This window comes from Dipodomys ordii, unplaced genomic scaffold (genome assembly GCF_000151885.1).
Source record: "Dipodomys ordii isolate 6190 unplaced genomic scaffold, Dord_2.0 Scaffold146, whole genome shotgun sequence".
Lineage (NCBI taxonomy): Eukaryota > Metazoa > Chordata > Mammalia > Rodentia > Heteromyidae > Dipodomys > Dipodomys ordii.
Genome location: NW_012267362.1, coordinates 3,014,229 through 3,030,679, shown reverse-complemented (window position 1 = coordinate 3,030,679; position 16,451 = coordinate 3,014,229). Strand labels below are relative to the sequence as shown.

The 16,451-nt window shown below is 40.6% G+C and overlaps 1 protein-coding gene across 1 annotated transcript in view; it reads right to left on the bottom strand.

Annotated features, from left to right (window-relative positions):
• The window catches only part of Vav3 (vav 3 guanine nucleotide exchange factor), a 354,621-nt gene that overhangs the window by 179,442 nt on the left and 158,728 nt on the right, over nucleotides 1-16,451 (bottom strand). The window contains exons 5-9 of the mRNA XM_013031889.1: nucleotides 10,849-10,957; nucleotides 8,251-8,343; nucleotides 6,557-6,625; nucleotides 4,992-5,095; nucleotides 2,688-2,787 (exon numbers count right to left, since the gene is read on the bottom strand). Of these exons, the coding sequence (XP_012887343.1) occupies nucleotides 2,688-2,787; nucleotides 4,992-5,095; nucleotides 6,557-6,625; nucleotides 8,251-8,343; nucleotides 10,849-10,957 (475 nt within the window). The remainder of the gene's footprint in view (nucleotides 1-2,687; nucleotides 2,788-4,991; nucleotides 5,096-6,556; nucleotides 6,626-8,250; nucleotides 8,344-10,848; nucleotides 10,958-16,451) is intronic.

Genomic DNA, 16,451 nt, shown 5'->3' with positions numbered 1-16,451 from the left:
TTCCTTCCTTCCTTCCTTCCTTCCTTCCTTCCTTCCTTCCTTCCTTCCTTCCTTCCTTCCTTCCTTTTTTGGTGCCAGTCCTAGGGTTTGAATTCAGGGTCTGGACTCTGTCTCTAAGCTTCTTTTGCTCAAGACTATCACTCTTCAACTTGAGCCACAGCTTCATTTCTGGTTGTTCTGGTAGTTTTTTGGAGATCAGAGTCTCACAAACTTTCCTGTCCAGGCTTGCTTCAAACAATGATCCTTGTATCTTAGCTTCCTGAGCAGCCAGGATTACAGGCCTGAACTACTAATCAGTGCCTGGCTCAACTGAATGCTTCTACAGATTGTTCAGTGTTCTTGATCCTGGGTCTCAAATAGGCCAAATCATGATTATTATCATGAGTGGTAATCATTATCGATATGATTATTAATTCATAACCATATCCCTCCTACTGCTGTTTAAAGCTCCTGAGAATAGACGCTGTGGCTTATATTTCCTATAGTAGGTCATCCCAACAGAAAACAGAAATTTTCTGCTAGGAACGGAAAGCTATGCACCTACAAATCATGTTGAAGTACACAGAAATCACTACAGAGATTTGTGAGCACACAGTATTAGTTTAACCTTTGTTGGGGGGGGGAATCAGTTCTTTTAAGTCTAAATTTGAGGGATAAAATCTAGCCTCATTGATGTTATATATTAGGGGTTAAAATGCTCACTAGCATTGAAAAATAATAAGGGGTAGAAACAATTCTTCAGGAGCATTCTATGAAATATTTAACCTAAATCCATTTATAACTGAAAGAAAAGGAACGAGCCAGGCACACTAATATGGGCCAATATGAGGGCTTGAACTCAGAGCCTGGGTGCTGTCCCCTGATTTTCTCTCTCAAACCTAGTGTTCTACCATAGATGCCAGACCTCCATTTCCAGACTTTTTGGTGGTTACATGAAAATAAAACAAGATTACCACCCTTGGCTCTATGCTGTTGTTTCCAAAGTAGAAAAGAAAAAGACAAAAAAAAATCCTAAGAATAAAATTAACCATAAAACCAAAGTCAGGAGGAGGCGCAGAGACAAGGCAAGGCAGGCTGCTGCCTTCCCACGGGGGCCGGCAGCAGGTAGCTCCACCAGTGTTTTGTTGAAGGACCACCGTATCTCATTACATACTTCCAAATGGGGTCCTGGTCAGAAAGGGGCTTTTAAGCTAAGGTATGGACAACCAGCATCACTCAGCCTGAGCCTTTCAAGCCCAGCCCGAGATCTTCCCTCACCCTAAGGTATAACCACTGCTCATACACAGCATGTGCGGAACCTGGAACATGACTGAGAGAACAAAGAACAGACATTCAACCAGGCTGAGGACTCATGGAGGTTCCTGTAACAACTTGCTGACTCCCATCTAGAACCACCATTTTATATCTTTATTTAAACAACTTCTCTAGTAACTGCTCTAGGAAAAACTAGTTGAATGAGCCATAACATTTTATTTAATTGTCTCATTTCTATTCTATTCCCTAAAGAGGAACAAGAAATACACTGTCAGGTATTATTTAATGGCACCTAAAGTAGCTTCAGCCTTAAGGTCAATGTTAGCCAAAGAAAACAGAGGTTTAAAAAAAGGATAACATTTAGTACTGCTTGGTTACCTATAATATGTAAATTTGTGAGAGAGGGGAGTTAGAAATTCATGACCACTATGCCAAAACAATAAGAGGGATCTGAACCGCAAATTATCCACCTCTTTCCCCTTGTGTCACTACCCTCACTGCTGAACTAAACATAAAACAAAAAAGAAAAGTTTTTGGCTCTGGAAGCTCACACCTGCAATCATACTGTCTCAGAAGGATGAGATCTGAGGATAGAGGTTCAAAGACCCACAAGAGGGTAAGTCATTGAGACTCTTATTTCAAAGTAACCAGCAAAAAGCCAAAACTTTCCAAGCACCAGTGTAATCCTAGCTACTCAGGAGGCTGAGATCTGAGGATCGAAGTTCAAAGCCAGCCCAGGCAAAAGTCCTTGAGACTATCTCCTTGAGCAAAAAAAAAAAAAAAAAAAAAAAAACAAAGAAAGCACCTGTAGAGCAAAATAAGTGAGAGGCAAAAAGAAAAAAAGAGCTGGAACTGGAAGCAAGTCTCAAGTGGCACCAGCCATAAGTGACAAAGTCCCATAAATGAGAGGAGAGGAATAGTGATAGAAGATGTACTGATTAAGATGCACTGTACTCATCAATTGGCATGTTGAATTGAAACCCCTTTCTACAACTTCTTAAAGATAATTTTGCAAAGGAAGGAAGGGGGATGATTAAAGAGGAAAATAAATCCATACATCGGCTCCCACTGAAATGATAGCTCAGTCTTATACACAGAGCTCTCTTATGTAAAACTTACCACATAGAAACCTAAGTATAGGTATATTACATTAAGCTAGCATAAGGCTGTGTGCATCTCCTTTATACCATGTCCTCTTCATCCTTCACATAGGTACCTTATCTATGTCTATGGATTTGGATATATCTCACAGAGCCCCAGGGACCTAAGGATATAATGTATAAGAACTCCAAGTCTTCAGTTAGACTTGCTTCTGTTATTATGACTACCATATAGGTTATTTTAGATCATCTGGGTGGTGAAACAATACGATCACATTCAGCAAGAAAATGTTGCTTTTACTTTATGTCATAAATGGAAGAATCAACAGGCACCTCTAATTTTAGTTTGACATCTTCTTTTGTCTTAGAAATGTAGTCTAAATTAGAGACGGCTGACTCCACTCCGCTGCAGTACTGCCCATAAATAACCAACCTGGAAGGGAAAAAGACAGAGGGAGAAATCCCTAAGATCAAAAGGAAGAATGAAGCAGTGGAAGAAAGAAGCAGAATGTACATCTCTTTAAAATCATGCGTAGGACCAGGCATAGCAACACATGTCCTGTACACAATCACAGAACTGTTGCTCATATAGTAATAAAAGATTCATTCTTAGTACTAAAATTGAATGGATCACATGCATTTTTATATCAAGTAGAATTTACAGTCTGCCTCAATAACTACTATTTGATTACATATATATTTTTGACTATAATGTTATATTCAAATATATAATATAATTATAATATATAACACTGTAAATACATTATTAATACCTACTAGCTGAATGTATTACTAAAATAATAAACATTGTTTAAGTACATATCAATATATAAAAGTTCATATATTCTTTTTCAGTTCCTATTAGAGATTAACCTGTGTGTTCGCATGTGCAATGTGTACACCGGTGATTACATGCTATACTGAGTGTCAGGACCTTGGGCTTGATAGGAAGGCACTCTACCAAGAAGTAAACTTTTTCATTTTATTGTGAAAATACTGTACAGAGAGGTTACAATTACATGGTCAAGATAATGAGTACATTTCTTATCAAGCATTGTAGCCTCCTCCTTTGTTTCCCCTTCCCATCCCTTCCCATCCTCCCCGGGTCTCCCCACCCAACCCTCCTCCCCCTCCCCCACCAAAGTTGTAAAGTTCGTTTTCGACATAACTTGTTTGTAATGTGCTGGTTCTGGGCCTGAATTCAGGGTCTGGGTGCTGTCTCTAAGCATTTTCTACCATTTGAGCACAGCTCAATTTCTAGCTTTGTGGTGATTAATTGGAGATAAGAATTTTATGGGCTTTCCTGTCAAGGCTGGCTATAAACCACAATTCTCAGATCTCAGCCTCCTAAGTAGCTAGGATTGTAGGCATGAGCCACCGGGGCCTGGCCCAAGAAATAAACGTTTTACTTTTGACTCATAATGAGCACAGTTTTATTTTTTACTGTAATTTTACTGCACTCACTATGCCTCCACTCATTAATAAACTCCCATTCCTTACTAGTTTTAATTAAGGAATATAAATCATCCAGCGAGCATGAATGAAAGGCTGAACTGTAAGGAGTAGGGACCTGTTTGTGCTGCATGTCCACAAAACAGATCATTTGCAAAAGCCCATTTGGTTTGTGATTCCTTTTAATTCTCTGTCAGAGGAAACTACTAATATACTGTTAATATTTATCTATAAGTTTAAGTGAAGTAATTCATAAGCAATTTCTTATTGCTTGAAAACATATTGCTTGAAATGAGGGAGCATTATATTATAAGCACATTTTCTTGACACCAATTCATCTGAGTCATTTAGATTTATTTCTGCATGTGTGTGCCAGTACTGGGGCTTGAACTCAGGGCCTGGTCACTATCCCTTGTCCTTGTCATCTACCAATGGAGCCACAGCTCTACTTTGGGTGCGTGCACATGCACGTGTGTGTGTGTGTGTGTGTGTGTGTGTGTAAGAGGTATTGATTAATGGAGCCACAGCTCCACTTTGGGTGCGTGCACACGCACGTGTGTGTGTGTGTGTGTGTGTAAGAGGTATTGATTAATGGAGCCACAGCTCCACTTTGGGTGCGTGCACACGCACGTGTGTGTGTGTGTGTGTGTGTGTGTGTGTGTGTGTGTAAGAGGTATTGATTTTCTGGCCTGGAGTGGCTTTGAACTGTGATACTCAGACCTCAACTTCTTGAGTAGTTGGGATTATAAGGGTGAGCCACAGGTGCCGGGCTCAGGAGCATATTTCAACCTAGAAAGGAAAACTTTTGACTGTGAATCAAATGTTCCAAATTAGAGGATCATAAAATATTAAGAGTTAGAAAGAGTGTTAGGTTCCAGCTAATCTATCCCCAACACTTCCATATGGGAAAAGAATCACTTAAGTGACACACAGCAGTAACAAGGCCTGAGAAAGAATCTCAGCCTTTTGATTGGCAAGGCAAATAATAGGACGCTGTACATTTTAAAATACACCTACACATATAAAGGTCAGACTACTGCCCCAAGAAGGCCTGTCCTATTTCCTAATCACTGTTCAAGTAGGATGGTAACACACAGTAGAAATAGCTCTTTATAAACTCTTTTAACACTAACCTTCACTATAATTCCAAACTAATACCCACAAATGTGTAAATGTGAATGTTACCTTTCCTTGTAGTTAATGAAAACTTGATATAAATTCTGGTCATTCTTATTTACAATGGAATCATGAATCTCTTGCATTAAGCTCCGATGGACTTTTACAAGTTCCTTAGAAAAGAAAACAATGTGAAAAAAGAGTCAGAACAACAACAACAACAAAACAGATGTCAAACCAATGATAGATACTGTTGCTAGATCCAGATATACTGAATATGTAATACCTGATCAAGAGAGGAGAGGAAGAGATAGATCCAGACAAGCAAGAAGTTAGAGGGAGAGGATAGAAAGGGAAAAGAAAGAGAAGAGGAAAAGGTACATGGAGACAGGAAGAGAGAAAAAGAGAGCTATGTGTGTAAGTATTTACACTTTCTCATCTGACTAGAGGTATCAGTTCCTATGGGAAAAAGTTATTTCACTAGTTACTAGAAGATCACTTATTTGTTGCATAAAAATTCATACAGCATTTTACAATCACTGTAAAGTCTTTAAATAAAACTACCCAAGTGCTTAATGGTTTATTGACAAAAATCAAGCAACAATTCATGGGGTTGGAACACAGAAATGTAAACTTATACTTTGGTCAATTAGTGATGCCCTGGTATTAAGCTAATAATAATCAGACTAAATTACTGATGATAAAAATAAGAAGCTGATAAATTGTACTAGACAGTTTACTACAGCAATTCCGAAGTCAGAACTTCACATTTTTCCTGGTAAGCAAGTAATTTTCAGCAGCCAGAAAACACAGACGGGACTTGAACTCACATTCTTTTTTTTTTTTGGGGGGGGGGTTCCGGTCGTGGGGCCTGAGCTCTGGGCCTGGGCGCTGTCCCTCAGCTCTTCAGCTCAAGGCTAGTGCTCTACCACTTGAGCCACAGCGCCACTTCCGGTTTCTGAATGGTTTATTGTTTGTGTGTGTGTGTGTGTATACAAAGCAAAGCCAGTTCTAGAGACCTAACCACTTGAATCTTGACTAACAGTGCCTCCTTTGGCATAGCACGTGGGTGGCTCGATTCTGTATTTCTTGGAAAATACCAAGCCTGTAAGATTATAAAATGACATAATTTTAAAATCCTTTACTTAAATGAAGAGAAAATCACAGGTTGCCATTAGATAGTCTGTTCAATGATGAGGAAGTGATGTCTCATTAAATGCAAGTTAGGACAGATACAATTGGAAGCAGAAACACAAAAGAGCAGAAGCCAAGGAAGCTGGTGAATGGAGGGAAGTGGTGGGCATCTCAGGGAGCTGGAGAAAGAAAACAGACAGACAGACAGACAGCACCAAGGATTAGCTAATTGAGACTGTCTCTTCATGGCAGCTAGCTATGGCTAAGCTATAATCATACTTATCCTTTTGTGTTCTGTGTTTCTTCCAATTGGTTTTTGGTTAAAGAGATAATGGATTGGCTTTTCAAGGAAATGGGTATAAGAACTGGAGAAGGAAAAAAAGGATTCAAATTCTTAAAGAATCCAAGAGAATGCTTGAGTAAGAATCTGCAACCCATTAAGCAACTGAGGATTTTATAGAAGCACGTCACAACTGTAGCTATATGGTGCGCTTACTCACAGGAATGTTGATGAAGACTGAATCAAATTCCGCGGCTGTCAGAAACCGTTTCAAGGGTGCCATGAAATACTATCAAGAGAGAAGAGGGAAATAATAATGAAGCATAACTTGATCGACTCTTCATGATCTTTTTTTTCCATCAACAAATAACAAGTATTTTACTGAAGTCAATTGTTTATCAGCATTGTAAGTACAAAAAACAGTAGGAACTATTTTCTCTGTCTTAAGGATTTTACAGTTGGAGAATGGATATAAATATAGGCTAACTTGTTTAAAATATAAAATCAATTTTAGACAATAAGTACTTCTAGAGGAGGGAGGGGAGTGGGAAGGCATGGAGAGAGATAAGGAGGGAAGCAGGGAGGCAGAAAAAAGAGAGAGGGTGGGAGGAAGGGAGGGAAAGAGAAAGGAAGAGAGGGAGGCAGAAAAAAAGAGAAACAGGGAGAGAGGAGGAGGGAGGGAGGGAAGAAAGGAGAAAGGAAGGGAGACAGGACTACTGGCCAAATTAGTCAAAAACATGAATATTCTGGAAATACATTTGGAGACTAAGAAAACATGCCTCAAGACATCGTAAAGACTCTTGAGATCAATGATATGTTCATGTGATTTTATGTATCATTTCCCTTCATCCCTTGAGAATTTCAGTGCGTTTTCTTTAGTTTAAATTTTATTGTAAAGGTGATATACAGAGGAGTTACATTTACATGAATCAGGTAATAAATATGTTTCCTTTGAACAGTGTCACCCCCTCCCTCGTTCTCTCCCAGTTTTTCTCCTCCCCCAAAATTGTGTAATTCATTTCCAACGTAGTGTCTAGTGGTTTTCACTGTTGAACTGATTCACCGTTTAATTTCAGTATCTTATAAGTGGATATCAGGGGATCATAGTTAAGGCCACCATAAAACGTTTTTGTTGTTGTTGTTTTACAGAACATCATCTCATCCAAGAGCTGGACCGGTCGGTGTACACCTTTCATCCCAGCCATAAAGGAAGCACAAGAGCTGGAAACAGTGGCACATAGGAGGATTGCAGCCCGGGCTATCCCAGGTCATAAACCAAGATCCCTCCCCCTTCAACACACATGTACATACACACACACACAAAAACCACCTAGTGTCAGTGCCAGTAGCTCACACCTGCAATCCTAGCCACTTAGACAGCTGAGATCTGAAGATCCCAGGGAAAAATAAATCCAAGAGACTATTATCTCTACTTAACCAGCAAAAACAGACAGTACAGAGGTGTTGCTCAAGTAGTAGAAGTCCAGCCTGAAGCAAAAAAGCTAAGTAAGAGTGTGAGTTCGGGCTGGGAAGGTGGCTCAGTGGTAGAGCGCTTGCCTTGCATGCATGAGGCCCTGGGTTCAATTCCTCAGCACCACATAAGCAAAAAAGAAAAAAGCCAGAAGTGGCGCTGTGGCTCAAGTGGTAGAGCGCTAGCCTTGAGCTGAAGAGCTGAGGGACAGCACCCAGGCCCAGAGCTCAGGCCCCATGACCGGACCCCGCCTCTGCCCAAAAAAGAGTTTGAATTCAAGTCCCCCAGTACTGGCACCAAAAAAATGGACCTACACATGAGACATGTGGTAGCTATCTTCCCATTTCTTTTAAATGTCAGTTCTACAAAAATTAGAATCACTTCACACAGCAGAAACAAGGAGTTGAGCGTATTAATTACATTAGCACCTAAGAATGACTTACTTTTTCTATTGACTCCAAAGTTTCTGTATATTTTTCTTCTGTCTGCTTAATTTCTGCTAGGCAACAACTCCGTATATCATTTTCTGGACATTTCTGCAGTTAGGATAGAAATAAAATGATTTAATCAAATCATATGTCAATCTACCCGGTACTATGAAGAAAGAGAACACAATCATTGCTTGATTGTCTTAAATTTTCACTGGAATAAAAAAAGCTAACTGAAAGATATACTTAAATACACTTGTATCTTTGCAGTTTTCATAAATTTTTTGGACAATGTAAATTAGAAAGTTTTAGGTGATTAAGGAAAAGCTTCCATCAGAGGACAGTAAATCAGGCCTGGAATACTAGAAGGTTAAGAACAGGAGAATTTGGGGTCCAGGGCAGCCCAGGCAGAAAAGTTCCTAAGACCTCCTTCTCAATCCATAGCTAGGTGTGGTGGTACATGCCCATCATTCTAGCTCTATGGAAAGACTAGATCAGTATGATCAAAAGTTCCAGGCCTCCTCAGGCAAAAAGTCCACTGGAAGAAGGTGGGCAAGGTGGTACATGACTGATATCCCAGCTGTGATGCAAAGTCTAAAATAGGCTGATCATGGTCTATGTACATACACAGGTAGGAAACAAGGACACTATCTCAAAAATAACTACCACTAGAAAGGGACAGAAGTCTGTCCCCCTCTGCTAGCAAGCATGAGGCTCTGAGTTCAAACCTCAGGACTGACTAAGATAAATAGATGATAGATAGATAGATAGATAGATAGATAGATAGATAGATAGATAGATAGATAGATAGATAGACAGACAGACAGACAGACAGACAGACAGACAGACAGACAGACAGATAGATAGATAGATAGATAGAACAAGTTTCTGAGTATAGAAATTTTCCCTTAAAAATATCCTGTACAAATGTCATTAACTTGGAAATAGTACAAGAATTTCCTTAAGGTACAGTATATTGTACATATATTATAGAAATAATTATTTTAAAAATATTTAAAAGATGAGGAGTAAAAGTCAAATATTTTTCCAACATCCACATCTATGTGGTTCTTTCCCTGGGTGTGTTGAGACTGAAGTAGGCAGAGCACCATACCAGGATCAAGGATTCCGGGCTACAAGGAAGAAATTGGTTCAAGTACTGGATTTGCTGTTATTAGCTCCCTAACTGTGAACAAGCTCACCACGTTTCTTCATGAAGCAGCAGCTCTAAAGGACAGAATCCTCATTAAGTACTCTGCACCTGGCCAGGCACTGTAAGTTATTGTTATTGCTAACTCTATCCTGTCCACATAGAAACCCAGCGCTGCCAGCAGGGTGAAGCCTGTCCTCAAGAATACAGATGTGCTGGCACCAAGGCAATTGACAACTGCAGGAGGTACTGACAATGCTCATCATCTAAAATCTCTCTGAAAACGCTGCCATGGTGACCTGTCTGCTCACGCGCTAAGTGACACCACACGTTCATTACACTTCCCCCTGCACAGGCTGGATCACTTGTTCTTACCCACAGAGATGTCTGCTGCCCACCAGCCCTCAATCACAGGTCAGAGCAGAGCGTGGAGCCCCACCCACCAAAGCTCTGAAACCCCCTGCATGTCCCACCCAGAGGATGGAGAAAAGTCTTCTGATAAAGGAGGATGTGAACAAAACCTACGTAAATGACTTCTTCATATTTCAAATTCTAAGATAGTGCTAGATACATTCACAGCAGATAAAGTTTAGAAGACACTAACTGGCTATCACTGCATGTGATTCTCGGATTCTAACAAGAGGGAAAAAGCCTACCAAAATCACCTAGCAAATGGGAAGATATTCTCTTTAACATATTTTTTTTTTCTGGTGGAGGTTCTGGGGCTTGAACTCAGGGCTTCATGCTCTCATTTGGCTTTTTTTTTTTTTTAATCAAAGCTAATGCACTAGCACTTGAATCATACCTCCACTTCCATTTTTGCTGGCTCACTGAAGAATCTCAATGACTTTCCTGCCCACACTGGCTTTAAACCAAGACTGTCAGATCTCAGCCTTCTGAATAGCTAGGATTACAGGCATGATGCACAGGTGTTCTGCTTTATATTAAATTTAAAGAGGGGAAAGTGGTCTGTTTTGCAAGAGGTTTGCTTCCTTAACAGTATAATTTCATGATCAACTTAAACTATATTCTACAACCCAACCCTTCTGCCATTGTTTAGCTAACTGGCCTGCCATGTACCATAAAGGTATACATACTAACATGAAAGGATCCGACCAGAGATTCCTATGGTTGTTTTGAACTATAAATATCATGCTCATACCTCCAGACACAAAAGTGAGTCACAGTAAAGTTATGAGCAAGCAAAAAGTAAAGGAAATGAAAAAGTGTAACAATGAAGTGAACTAATCTTTTGACTCATCATTTTGCTAATAAAATACCTAGAGTCACTTTAAGAACAAATAAAAGTGGGTAGGGATGGAGGAAAAACTGGGACAGAGCAAGGGAAGGGGTGACATTGCCCCCAAAACAAATGTACTCTTACTTACGTAACTGTAACCCCTCTGTATATCACCTTTATAATAACAATAGAATCTTTTTAAAAGAACAAGTAAAAGTCATACAGGTTGGTGCGGTTCCTCTGCTTTCATTAAGTCCTCGTATACTTCTCCCCCTTCATCTTCTCCATAAACACAGTCATAGAGATCTTCTTCATCTGCCACTCGGGTTTCACTAAAACAAAGAATACAACATGTAACATCATTTGCGGCTATTGCATAATAAATGCATGATATAGAACAGCCTGCTAGGTTTTAGAGAAGAACAGAATGGAAGTTTTCCCCTTGATTGCCAGAGAAGCCAGAGAGGAAGAAGAATAGCATTGTGTGAAGCGCTGAAAGACTTTCCCACTGGCTCTGTCCCTTCAACCACAGAACTTAACAACCAAACCACAGAACTTAACAACCAGAGCGACGGTAACCAACACTTCCTAGTTAGTTACTTTTATAGAAACTCAAAAATGACTCATCTGTAGATTTTTCTCTCACCTAATTCACCCAGCATTAATTGTCTTATCTGGTATCCTTTGGCATTTTGATCTACTAAGACAAGCTGAGAAGTTATGAAATCAAGTGGTTGATTTCTCCAAGATCACACAGCTAGTGAATAGCAGAGCCATGGGTTAAAACCAAGTCCTTTTATAACTATGAGTGTTTTAATCACTTCTTCATATTGTGTCCTACCTCTGTATCACAATCCATCTTAATGGGTATGATATGGAGAAGCCAGGAGAGTTAACAAACATCTAAAATATTTTTAGCTGGGTTCCCTGGCTTACATCTGTCATCCTAACTACTGAGGAGGCTGAGATAGAAGAATTCAGGTTTGAAGCCAGCCAGGGCAGCAAAACCAAACAGACAGTTATATATAGTTAACCAACAAAAACCTAGAAATGGATCTGGCTCAAGTGGCAGAGCATCAGCTTTGAGTGGGAAAAAAAAAGTCAAGCAAGAACACAAGACCTTGAGTTCAAGCCCCAATACATCTACTGAATGAATGAATGAATGAATGCGTGCATCAATTGATGTTGTTAAATAGAATGGTCATTTTACAGCATTAGTTGCCGCAAAGTTATTATCAATATCTAGTATCTACCGACTTTCAAAACAATTTCTTTCAGGCCTCCCTCCAACACTCATACTCTACTTTTGTTTTTTGTCTGGGTTTTTTTTTTTTTTTTTTTTGCATTTTGTTTAAAAGACCAAAAGGGCAGGGCCCTTAAAATCATTAAAAGTCTCACTATATTTGATGTCAATATAATTTGTGGAGGAGAAGGGGAAAAACAAGTCGTTTAAGGATACAGGTGGACCCATTGCAACAATGAGATGTACAAGTTGTCATGTCGAAAACGAACTTCACAACTTTGGTGGGGGGGGGAGGATTGGGTAGGGGGGCTGGGGGAGGCAGGGAAGGGATGTGAAGGGTAAACAAAGGAAGAGGCTGCAATGCTTGATAAGAAATGTACTCATTATCTTGCCCATATAATTGTAACCCCTTCACAATAAAATAAATAAATAAAAATCATTAAAAGTCTATTTTAAGACCATTTGTGTCTTTCTTCTGGTCTCCTGGTAGCTAAAAATAATCCCTACTTGTTTATTTTCTTTTTTTAATTTATTTTTAAATTTTATTGTCAAGGTGATGTACAGAGGGGTTACAGTTACATAAGTAAGGTAGTGAGTACATTTCTTGCCGAACTTGTTACCCCTTCCTTCATTTTTCTAAAAGTTATGGTAAAGTTGTTGTACAGAGGGGTTGCAGTTACATGCGTAAGGTACTGAGTACACTCCCTGTCGAGCATTGTTACCCCCTCCTTTGCTTTTCTCCTACTATTTCTTCCCTCCCCTACCTCCCCCTTTCCTCCCCACCTAAAGTTGTAAGGTTTATTTCCAACATAGTTCTTGTAAGTCTCATTGTTGCAATGGGTCATCCTGTGTCCTTGTTTCAGCATTTTGTTATTCCCCTCCCCTTCCCCAAATTAGATAAATGTATAAACAAGATGCAAGGTACCAAAATCAAATACAGTGACAACAGGGATATATCACAGGGGGAAGAACATACAAAAGAAACAAAGAAAAAAATCACATAGGACATTAAAAAACAACAACAACAAAGAAAAACCTCTTGTGTCCATATACACCCTACTTTTCAAGCTTCCTTGATTGACTTCCCCTAGCTCTTTGTGAGAGATATGAATCCATTCAGTCAACATGCTCTGCTACAACCCTAAGTCTCTCCTTAAGGACAAAGTTCAAGACTTCTGTATATCCCTTCTACTAATAATTCCACAGAAGGGAATCAACCTGTAGACATGTTGGAAAGAAACAAAATTCAACTTCTCCAGTGGTGCCCCCCCTGAGCACCTCTCCTGTACCTGAGCAGACAAATTGTTAGATGAACAAAAGTAAAAACAAGGTAACTGTAAATATCACTCTGTAACTTGGGACATGGTTCAAAGCAGGTTTACAGGATTGTTTGTCACCAGTGATTATTTGGAGGTACTTGAGAAGAATGAACTGTCAAATACCCAGAGAAAAGGAAAGTGTATTAAGGGGCGAGATCTGGCAGTTAATAGAAGCTTCAGAGAAGTCTGCTCTGAGAAAAATTCATTTCAGAGTCCACCCGCTTTCCCACCCCACCATCCATCCAATTGATATTCACTAAACCTCAAGTGAGCTCCAGGTTCTCCTGTGTTCAGAATGCATAGAGCAAGAACTCTCCCATTCAGAGGTATGGAGAGCAGCCCATACATACACATTTAATTTTGAACATGCAGCAAGAGAGATGAAGAGTAAAGAATAAGAGCAAAAAAAAATAACTCTGAAGAATCAGGGAGGGCTTCACAAATCTGGGTCTTGAGTTGGCATATTCCCCGGGAAAACAGGAGTACAGACAAAGCAGGTGCACGCTCTGCCTGCACAAACCTTGCAGATCAACAGGTGTGGCACACACCCAGATTGAATGAGAAAGATGGATGGTATGTACGCCAAAGAACATTCACACATGCAAAGGTAGAGTGAGAAGAGCCTGGTGTCCCCCACCCCTTGGTGATACCAAACTGTCAAGGGCCATGCACTCTCTGAGTCTGGTGTTACCCTGGTCATTTGGGAATCAACAGTGTGTATTATGCAAGCGTAGGGATAGTCTGGAGCAGGGAGTAACAGATAAAGAAGTCAGTGGCACTGTAAGGATTTGACACTTGTACATAGGGTAAAGACAGGTAAGAGGAACACAGAGACTTAAGATGGTGTCTTGAGCTAGGGACTGGTGGCTTATGCTTGTAATCCTAGCTACTTAGGAGGATCATGGTTCAAAGCCAGCCTGGGCAGAAAAGTTCATGAGACTCTGATCTCCAGAAAATCAGAAGTGGAGCTATGGCCCCAAATGGTAGAGTGCTAGCCTTGAGCAAAAAGAGCTCAGGGGCAATAACCAGGCCCAGAATTCAAGTCCTACAACTAGCTGACAAAAAATAAATAAAAGATAGTGTCTTGATGACCAGTTGGACATTATGGAGAGAGAAGGAGTGACAGATGTCTCTCAATTTCTGCTTTGGAAATCTGAGTTGATGGGCAGCCATATTGCAGTTCCAGGGGTTCCATGTTGAAAGGTTCTGGCCAGGGAACAGTGGGGGTAGTTATGTGGGGTTTTATGGTTCTGTAACACACAGAAGGACAGCAAGGCCTGGTGAGACCATGGAAGAGCTAAGATAACAAAGCAGGAAGGACTTGATTGTAATGGAACTCGGTGTGCTACAAAGGAAAATGGTCTGTGACGTTCATTCTATGGTGGTTTCCATCCCAGTGATCCTGCCACTAGCTTCCAACACCACTTTCCCAACTTAGATCCTGTCTACAAACATGGGTGAGAAGAACACAATGGGAGAGGCCTTTAAAATCCATAAGTAGGGGTGACCATGACTGGTGTTTTAAAAAGGATATTATCAGGGACGTGGAACTACCTTCTTCCTAATACTTGGAGAATGGGGGTGGGGGGAAGGACTAAAAACAAATCCAATCTTTTCCAGTCACTTTCTAAAGACTGTGGGCAATTGAATGGACGAATCCCCATCCATCTTGCCTTAGGTCAGTGAGTTCTTAGGGGTTTTATGGAAAGATAAGAAATGACTCTTGGAAGTAGAGATATAGCTCAAGAAGGAGAGCATCAGCCTTGAGCAAAACAAGCTAAGTGAGAGTGCCAGATCTTGAGTCCAAACCCTAGTACCAGCCCAAAAAACTACTCTTAATAGCTACTTGGAAAAATAAGACTGCCAGGCCGTTCCCAATGCTGCCTACTCGAGAAAGAGCAGCTGGCCCTCCATCCCGGGGCTGTGGGCAGGACTCACCTCTCTCACTGTTCTATTGGGCACTCTCAGATGTAAAGCTTCCACTCCAGAATAAGGAATGACTGGGCTCCAGTCCAAAGATTCCCTTCAGCTAGTGACTTCACCTTTCAAATTGGTTTCCTTCTTTTGATTTTGAGGCAACACAAGGAATATAATAATGTAGTGGTATTAGATGAGATAGTGCATCTAACATGGGTAGTACACAAAACAGGCACTCAATAACCTCTTAATTGACCAGCTAGCTCAATACTGAAGCATAATGCCTGGTGAATAGTATATACTTAATGTAAAATATTGACTTACTCACTCACTCATCTGTAGGGGACCTACTAAGCACAGATACTGTTTGAAGCACTAAGAATACCTTCAGGAGCACAGTTAAGTTCCTGATTTCACAGCTCACCTTCTGATAGAATACAGTCCACCTGGAAGCAATCCCAGACTGCCTCAGGCAATGCTTTGAAAATATTTTTAAAACTTTGAAAGCAGGTGGGTGGTGCAAGTTTCTTTTTTAAAATTTTTATTTTTATTATAAAGGTGATGTACAGAGAGGGGTACTGTTACGTAAGTCAGGTAATAAGTACCTTTTTTTTTGCCAGTCCTGGAGCTTGAACTCAGGGCCTGAGCACTGCCCCTGAGCTTCTTTTGCTCAAGGCTAGTGCTCTACCACTTGAGCCACAGCACCACTTCTGGCCTTTTCTGTGTATGTGGTATTGAGGAATAGAACTGAGGGCTTCATGCATGCTAGGTAAGCACCCTACCACTAAGCCACATTCCCAGTCTTCTGAGTACATTTCTTTTAGAACAGTGCCATCTCTTCCTTCATTTTTTTCCTTTTTTTTTGGGGGGGTCCGGTCATGGGGCCTGAACTCTGGGCCTAGGCGCTGTCCCTCAGCTCTTCAGCTCAAAGCTAGTGCTCTACCACTTGAGCCACAGCGCCACTTCTGGCTTTTTTCTTATGTGGTGCTAAGGAATCGAACCCAGGGCCTTGAGCATGCAAGGCAAGCGCTCTACCTCTGAGCCACCTTCCCAGCCCCCTTCATTTTTTCCCATTTTCCCTTCCAACCCCACTCCCCCACAAGCTGTATAGTTCATTTTTAACCTAGTGTCTAGTGAGTATCACTGCTGAATTAGTTCATCCTTTGTCTTACCATTTCTCTGCTTCCCCTTCTACTCCCCAAATCAGATAAACTTACATGCAAAAAGCAAAGACATCAAAAAGAGCAACAAAAGGGGGACAACAGCCACAATAACAAAACACAGAAAGTAAAACAGGGGGGCCAGGGAAGGTCTCTTCGTGGAGGGACAACAAGCAAAAGATCTGCA